Consider the following 9,535-nt stretch of genomic DNA (forward strand, 5'->3'; position numbering starts at 1 on the left):
TGAAATTTAGAAATATAGTTTTTATGGCAAAAATGGACAAGCCTTAACCGGGCATCGCTTCCCCAGTGAAATTTAGATATATAGAGACTATTGAAAAAATATGCATGTCTACCCCGGGCATCACTTCCCCAGGGAAATTTAGAAATATAGATACTACGGCAAAAATGTGCATCTCTTCCCCGGATATCTATTTCTCAGTGAAATTTAAAAATATAGAGACTATGGGAAAAATGGGTATGTCTTCCCCTGGTGTTACTTCCCCGGTGTAATTTAGAAACATAGAGTATATGGCAAAACTAGGCATCTCTTTCCCGGACATAACTTCCCCAGTGAAATTTAGAAATATAGATACTATGGATAAATTTAGCATGCCCTCCGCAGGCATCACTTCCACAGTGAAATTTAGAAATATAAATTCTATGTTAAAAATGGGCACGTCTTCTCCGGGAATCACTTCCCCAGTGAAATTTAGAAATATAGAGACTATTTCAAAAATGTGCATGTCTTCCCCGGGTATCAGTTCCCCGGGAAAATTTAGAAATATAGAGTCTGTGGAAGACGTGGGCACTTCTACCCGGGGCTTTCTTTTCCCAAGAAAATTTAGAAATATAGAGACTGTGGCCCAAATGGTCATGTCGTCCCCGGGCATCACTTTCCCCGTGAAGTCTAGAAATATAGAGACTATGGAAAAAATTAGGGTGTCTTCCCCGGGAATCTCTTCCCCAGTCAAATATACTAACATAGAGACTATTCAAAAAATGGGCATGTCTTCCCCGGGCATCATATCCCAAATGAAATTTAGAAATATAGATTCTATGGAAAGCATGGGCATGTCAACCGTGGACATCACTTCCCCATGGAAATTTAAAAGTATAGTGACTATGGAAAAAATGGGCATGTCTTCCCGGCCTACACTCCCACAGTGAAATTTAGAAATATAGAGTCTATGGAAAACATGGGCATGCCTTCCCCGTGCATCCCTTCCCCAGTGAAATGCAAAAATATAGAGACTATGGATAAAATTGGCATGCTCTCCGCAGGCATCACTTCCACAGTGGAATTTAGAAATATAAAGTCTATGGCAAAAATAGGCATGTCTTCCCCGAGAATCACTTCCCCAGTGAAATTTAGAGACATAGAGTCTGTGGAAAACGTGGGCATGTCTACCCGGGGCATTACTTTCCCAATAAAATTTAGAAATATAGAGTCTATGGAAAACATGGTCATGACTTCCCCGTGCATCACTCCCCCAGTGAAATTTAGAAATATAGAGAATATGGAAAAATGGGCATGTCTTCCGCGGGCATCAGTACCCCAGTGAAACATAGAAATAGCGAGACTATGGCAAAAATGGGAATGTCTTCCCCGATCTTTAATTCCCCAGTGAAATTTCGAAATAAGGAAATTATGGAAAAAATTGCCACGTCTTCCCCGGGCAACACTTCCCCAGTGAAACTTAGACATATAGAGACTGTGGCAAAAGTGGGTATGCCTTTCCCGGGCACCAATTCCCTAGTAAAATTTAGAAATACTGAGTCTATGGCAAAAGTGGGAATGTCTTCTCCGGGCATCACCTCCCGAGTAAAATTTAGAAATATAGGTTCTGTTGCAAAAATGTGTAGGTCTCTCCCGGGCATCACTTCCCCAATGAAATATAGAAATATAGAGTCTATGGCAAAAATGGGCAATTCTTCCCCGGGTATCATTTCCCAAGTAAAATTTAGAAATATAGGGTATGCGGTAAAAATGGGCATGTCGTCCCCGGTCATGGGCATCACTTTCGAGGGAAATTTATAAATCTGGAGACTATGGCAAAAACGGGCATGTCTTCCCGAGGTATCACTTCCCCAGTGAAATTAAGGAATATAGACACGATGGCAAAAATGGGCATATCTTCCCCGGGCATCACTTCCCTACTGAAACTTAGAAATATAGAGGCTATTGAAAAATGGGCACGAAAGGCGCCCTTTTCCAGTTTTTTTCCAGCACTCGGGTGACTGACATCGTCAATAGCATCACGGCGCCTCTTTTGCAGTTTTTTTTTACCTTCGGCTAACTGCCCTCCCCTATAGGATCAACGCGTCCCTGACCGGTTTTTTCATCCCTCGTGTGACTGATCTCGCCAATAACACTCGCCAATAATACTGGGGAAGTGATACCCGGGGAAGGGATGCCTATTTTCGCCATAGCCCTTATGTTTCTAAATTTCACTAAGGAAGTGATGCGTGGGCAGACAGGCCCATTTTTACATTTCTTTCTAAATTTCATTATTTTACTCGGGACGTTTTGCCGGGGGAAGACATGCCCATTTTTGCCACAGAACCTATATTTCGAAATTTCACTGGCGAAGTGATGCCCAAGAAGAATATGTTCATTTTTCCATAGTCTGTATATTCCTAATTTCATTGGGAAAGTCATGCCCGGGGTAGACATGCCCATTTTTACTATAGTCTCTAAATTTTAATATTTTACTGCGGAGGTGTTTCCCAGGGAAGATATGCTCATTTCTGTCGTAGTCCCTATATTTTTAGATTCCACTTGCAAAGTGGTGGCCGGGAAAGACTTGCCCATTTTTACCTTAGTCTCTATATTTCCTATTTTACTGGGGAAGTGATGTCCGGGGAAGACAGGCCCATTTTTCTATAGCCCTATATTTATAAATTTCACTCTTGAACTTATGCCCGGGGAGGGCATGTTTATATTTGCCACAGTCCCTATATTTCCAAACTTTATTGGGGAAGTGATGCCCGGGGAAGACAATCCTATTTTTGCCACAGTCTCTATATTTCTAAATTTTACTGGCGAAGTGATGCCCGTGGAAGACATGCCTACTTTTACCATTGCCACTAAACTTCAATATTTTACTGGGGAAGTGATGCCCGGGAAAGACATGCCCATTTTTGTTATTATCATTATGTTTCTAAATTTCACTGGGGAAGTGGTGCCCGCGGAAGACACTCCCATATTTGCTATAGTCCCAATATTTTTAAATTTCGCTGGGGAAGTAATGCCCGGAGAAGACATTCGCATTTTTACCGTAGTCTCTAAATTTCAATATTTCACTGGGGAAGTGATGCCCCCGGAAGACATGCCCATATTTGCCATAGACCCTTTATTTCTAAATTTCACTGGAAAAGTGATGCGCGGGCAGACATGCCCATTTTTTCCTTTGTTTCTAAACTTGATTATTTCACTGGGGAAGCGTTGCCGGGGGAGGACATGCCCAATTTTGCCATAGACCCTATGTTTCTAAATTCCACTGGGTAAGTGATGCCCGCGAAGAATATGTCCATTTTTGACATAGCCTTTATATTCCTAAATTTCATTGGGAAATTTATGCCCGGGATAGACATGCCCATTTTTACTATATTCTCTAAATTTCAATATTTTACTGCGGAGGTGATTCCTAGGGAAGATATGCTCATTTATGCCGTAGTCCCTATATTTTCAAATTCCACTTGCGAAGTGATGTCCGGGGAAGACTTTCCTGTTTTACCTTAGTCTCTAAATTTCAATATTTCACTGAGGATGTGATGCACGGGGAAGGCATGCCCATTTTTACTACAGACCCTATATTTCTAAACTTCACTGGGTAAGTTATGCCCGGGGAGGTCATTCCCATTTTTGCGATAGTCTATAAATTTCGATATTTTACTGGGGAATTGATGCCCGGGGAAGACTTTCCCATTTTTAACGTAGTCTCTAAATTTCAATATTTTGCTGAGGACGTGATGCACGGGGAAGATATGCCCATTTTTGATATTGTTCCTATATTTTTAAGTTTCACTGAAGAAGTGGTACCCGGGGAAGTCATGCCTATTTTTACCATGTTATCTAAATTTCAATATTTTGGTGGGCAAGTGATGTCCGGGAAAGAAATGCCCATTTTTCCCATAGTCCCTATATTTTTAAATTTCACTGGCAAAGTGATGCCCGCGGAAGACAAGCCCATTTTTGCCATATTCTCTAAATTTCAATATTTTCCGGGGGAGGTGATGCTTCGGAAAGACATGCCAATTTTTCCATATTCTCCATGTTTCTGAATTTCGTTGGGGAAGTTTTGGTTGGGGTAAATATGTCCATTCTTACCATAGTCTCGAAATTTCGATATTTTACTGGGGAAGTGATATCTGGGGAAGTCATGTCCATGTTTACCATAGTCTTTAAATATTAGTATTTTGCTGGGTAAGTGTTGCTCGGGGAAGACATGCCCATTTTTTCCACAGTAACTATATTTCTAAATCTCACTGGGGACGTGTTGCCGGGGTAGACATGTCCATTTTTACCATAGTCTCTAAATTTCCATATTTTACTTGGCAACTGCTGCCCGCGGAAGACATGACCATATTTGCCATAGTCCCTACATTTCTAAATTTCACTGGGAAAGTGATGCGCGGGCAGACATGCTAATTTTAACCTTTGTTTCTAAATTTCATTATTTCACTGAGGAAGCGTGGCCGGGGGAAGACATGCCCGTTTTTGCAATATTCCTTATATTTCTAAATTTCACTGGTTACGTGATTCCCGAGAAAGACATGCTCATTTTTAACTTATTCTATCAATTTCGATACTTTTCTGGGGAAGTGGTGTCCGGGTAAGACATGCCTCTTTTTGCCATAATCCGTATATTTCTAAATTTAATTGAGAAAGTGATGCCCGGGGTAGACATACTCATTTTTACTATTATCTCTAAATTTCAATATCTTGCTGAGGACGTGATGCCCGGAAAAAACATGCTCATTTTTGCCGTAGTCTCTATATTTTTAAATTTCAATGGGGAAGTGATGGCCGGGAAAGACTCGCCCATTTTAACCTTTGTCTCTAAATTTTAATATTTTAGTGGGTAATTGATGCCTGGGAAAGACATGCCCATTTTTGTCATAGTCCCTATATTTTTAAATTTCACTGGGGAAGTGATGCCCGGGGAAGACATACACATTTTCACCATAGTCTCTAAAATTCTAACTTTACTGAGGAAGTGATGTCCGGGGAATATATGCCGATTTTTGCTATAGACCCTATATTTTTAAATTTCATTGGGGAACTGATGCCCGGGGAACACATCCCTGTTTTTGCCATTATCTCTAAATTTCAATGTTTTACTAAGGAAGTGATGCCTGGGAAAGAAATGCACATTTTTGCTATATTCTCAATATTTCTAAATTTTATTAGGAAAGTGATTTCCGGGGTAGACATGACCATTTTTACCATAGTCTCTAAAGTTCCATATTTTTCTGGGGAAGTGATGCCCGCGAAAGACATGCTCATTTTTGTTCTGGTCTCTTTGTTTCTAAATTGCACTAAGGAAGTGATGCCCGTAGAAGGCATGCCCATTTTTACCATAGACTCTGAATTTTTAATATCTTACTGAGAAAGTGATGCCCGGGGAAGACATGCCCATTTTTGTCAGAGTCCCTATACTTCTAAATTTCACTGGGGATTTGATGCCCGGGGAAGAGATGCCCATATTTACCATAGTCTCTAAATTTTAATATTTTACTGCGGAAATGATGCGCGGGGAAGACATGCACGTTTTTACCATTGTTTCTAAATTTTCTTATTTCCCTGAGGAAGTGTTGCCGGGGGAAGACGTGCCTGATTTTTCCATTTTCCCTATATTTCTAAATTTCACTGGTAAAGCGATTCCCGAGGAAGACATGCCCATTTCTAGCGTAGTCTTTAAATTTCAATATTTTACTGGGGAAATTTTGCCCGGGGAAGACATGCCCATTTTTTCAATAGTCTCAATAATTCTAAATTTCACTGGGGAAGTTGTGCCCGGGAAAGACATGCCCATTTTTGCTATAGTCTCTATATTTTTAAATTTCATTGGGTATGTGATGCCCTGCGTAGACATGCCCATTTTCACTATAGTCTCTAAATTTCAATATTTTACTGAGCAGGTGATGCCGGGGGAAGACATGCCCATTTTTCCAATCTCCCTATATTTCTAAATTCCTCTGGGGAAGTGATGCCCGGGGAAGACATGCCTATCTTTCCCATACTTTCTAAATTTCATTATTTTACTTGGGAAGTGTTGCCGGGGGAAGACATGCCCATTTTTGCCATATTCCTTATATTTCTAAATTTCACTGGTTAAGTGATTCCCTTGGAAGACATGCCCACTATTAATGTAGTCTCTGAATTTTAATATTTTACTGGGGAAGTGATGCCCGGGGAAGACATTCCCATTTTAGCCATAGTCACTATATTTCTAAATTTCACTGGCGAAGTGATGCCTGGGGAAGACATGCCCATTTTTGCCACAGTTTCTATATTTCTAAATTTCCTTGGGGTAATGATGCCAGGGGAAAACATACCCATTTTAGCTATAATCTCTGTATTTCTTGATTTTACTGTGGAAGTGAAGCACGGGTAAGGCTTGCCCATTTTTGCACTAGTCTCTATATTTTTAAATTTCGCTGGTTAAGTGATGCCCGGGGAATACAAGCGCAATATATTCCTTGTTTCGGGTACGCAGGATTTAACTGTGGAAGTGCTGTCCTGGGAAGAAATGCCAATTGATGCCATATTTTCTTTGGGGAATTGGTGCTCGGGAATGACATTCCCATTTTTGCCGTAGTCTCTGCTTTTCGAAATTTCACTGGGAAAGTGATTCCCGGGGAAGACATGCCCTTTTTCCCATAGTCTATAAATTTGTGTTTTTTTAAATTTATCTGCTATATCATCAGAGATTGTACCTTACCGACAGTAGATCAACACTCCAAATCATGAAGACAGAAAATCTACACAATATCGATCAATTTAAGGATCTTCAATAACAGAAAATGCTTAACGACTTAACAAGACTAGACGGAAAATAATATATTCAAACTAAAATTATTTCTTGAGAAAGAGACCCAATTCTATCTTCACTCCATTGGTAGTCGAACCACAAAACTTCTGATTTCCGGTCAGGTGCTTTTCCAATTAAGCTATTGGAGGGATCAGAAAAAGAATGTCTAATTCAAGAAAATAACGCTAATTTTTTGCTAGGTTTTAATAATACAAGTAATTATTTTTTTAATTTATCTGCTTTATCACTAGAGGTTGTACCTTACCGACAGTAGATCAACCCTCCAAACCATGAAGACAGAAAATGGACAGCATATTGATCAAGTTAAGAATCTTCGTTTACTGAAAATGCTTAACGTCTTAATAAGACTAGATGGAAAATAATATTTCAAATTAAAATTATTTCTTGAAAAAAAGATCCTACTCTATCTTCACTCCATTGGGAGTCGAAAAACAAAACTTCTGATTTCCGGTCAGGTGCTTTTCCAATTAAGCTATTAGAGGGATCAGAATAAGAACTCATAATTCAAGAAAATAACGCTAATTTTTAGCTAGGTGTTAATATTACAAGTAATAACTTTTTTAATTTGTCTGCTATATCATCAGAGATTGTACCTTACCGACAGTAGATCAACCCTCCAAACCATGAAGACTGAAAATCTACACAATATCGATCAAGTTAAGTATCTTCAATAGCAGAAAATGCTTAACGTCTTAATGAGACTAGATGGAAAATAATGTTTTCAAATTAAAATTATTTCTTGAAAAAAAGATCCTACTCTATCTTCACTCCATTGGGAGTCGAAACACAAAACTTCTGATTTCCGGTCAGGTGCTCTTCCAATTAAGCTATTAGAGGGATCAGTATAAGAACTCATAATTCAAGAAAATAACGCTAATTTTTAGCTAGGTGTTAATATTACAAGTAATAACTTTTTTAATTTATCTGCTATATCATCAGAGATTGTACCTTACCGACAGTAGATCAACCCACCAAACCATGAAGACTGAAAATCTACACAATATCGATCAAGTTAAGAATCTTCAATAGCAGAAAATGCTTAACGTCTTAATGAGACTAGATGGAAAATAATGTTTTCAAATTAAAATTATTTCTTGAAAAAAAGATCCTACTCTATCTTCACTCCATTGGGAGTCGAAACACAAAACTTCTGATTTCCGGTCAGGTGCTCTTCCAATTAAGCTATTAGAGGGAGCAGAATAATAACTCGTAATTCAAGAAAATAACGCGAATTTTTAGCTAGGTGTTAATATTACAAGTAATAACTTTTTTAATTTATCTGCTATATCATCAGAGATTCTACCTTACCGACTGTAGATCAACCCTCCAAACCATTTAGACTGAAAATCTACACAATATCGATCAAGGTAAGAATCATCAATAAAAGAAAATGCTTAACGTCTTAATGAGACTAGATGGAAAATAATATTTTCAAATCAAAATTATTTCTTGAAAAAAAGATCCTTTTCCATCTTCACTCCATTGGGAATCGAACCACAAAACTTCTGATTTCCGGTCAGATGTTCTTCGAATTAAGCTATTAGAGGGAGCAGAATAATAACTCCTATTTCAAGAAAATAAGGCCCATTTTTAGCTAGGTGTTAATAATACAAGTAATTACTTTTTTCATTTATCTGCTATAGCATCAGAGATTGTACATTACCGACAGTAGGTCAAACCTCCAAACCATGAAGACAGAAATTCTACACAATATCGATCAAGTTAAGAACCTTCGTTTACAGAAAATGCTTATCGCCTTAATAAGACTAGATGGCAAATAATATTTTAAATTAAAATTATTTCTTGAAAAAACAATCCTACTCTATGTTCACTCCATTGGGAGTCGAACCACAAAACTTCTGATTTCCGGTCAGGTGCTTTTCCAATTAAGCTACTAAAGTGATAAGAATAAGAACTCTTAATTCCAGAAAATAACGCCCATTTTTAGCTAGGTGTTAATAATACAAGTAATTATTTTTTTAATTTATCTGCTGTATCATCAGAGATTGTACCGTACCGACAGTAGGGCAACCCTCCAAACCATGAAGACAGAAAATGTACAGCATATCGATCAAGTTAAGAATTTTGGTTTACAGAATATGCTTAACGTCTTAGTAAGACTAGAGGGAAAATAATATTTTCAAATTAAAATTATTTCTTGAAAAAAAGATCCTACTCTATCTTCACTCCATTGGGAGTCGAACCATAAAACTTCCGATTTCCGGTCAGCTGCTTTTGCAATTAAGCTATTAGAGGGATCAGAATAAGAACTCTTAATTCCAGAAAATAACGCCCATTTTTAGCTAGGTGTTAATAATACAAGTAATTATTTTTTTAATTTATCTGCTATATCATCAGAGATTGTACCGTACCGACAGTAGGTGGATACACCATTACACTCCTGAGACAAAGGAACAATCCAAACAGTGGATTTCCACAGGCGAACCAGCTCCAAAGAAGGCAAAGACCGTAAAGTCAGCTGGTAAGGTTATGGCTACAGTTTTTTGGGATGCACGTGGAATTATACTTATTGACTAATTGGAAAAGGGTAAAACAATCACTGGTGAATATTATGCATCATTATTAAAGCAGCTGAAAGAAGAAATTAAAAAAAAGCGACCACATTTGGCGAGAAAAAAAATTCTCTTTCATCACGACAACGTCCGAGTTCACACATGCTTCGTTTCAATGGCTAAAATTGAAGAACTAAAATTCGAA

The 9,535-nt window shown here is 38.3% G+C and overlaps 1 protein-coding gene across 1 annotated transcript in view; it reads left to right on the top strand.

Annotated features, from left to right (window-relative positions):
- The first annotated feature begins 1,284 nt into the window (after positions 1 to 1,284).
- The window catches only part of LOC117171042 (GATA zinc finger domain-containing protein 13-like), a 42,648-nt gene continuing 34,397 nt past the window's right edge, over positions 1,285 to 9,535 (top strand). Inside the window, exon 1 of the mRNA XM_033358088.1 lies at positions 1,285 to 1,486. Within this exon, the coding sequence (XP_033213979.1) occupies positions 1,285 to 1,486 (202 nt within the window). The remainder of the gene's footprint in view (positions 1,487 to 9,535) is intronic.

This window comes from Belonocnema kinseyi, chromosome 4, assembly GCF_010883055.1.
Source record: "Belonocnema kinseyi isolate 2016_QV_RU_SX_M_011 chromosome 4, B_treatae_v1, whole genome shotgun sequence".
Lineage (NCBI taxonomy): Eukaryota > Metazoa > Arthropoda > Insecta > Hymenoptera > Cynipidae > Belonocnema > Belonocnema kinseyi.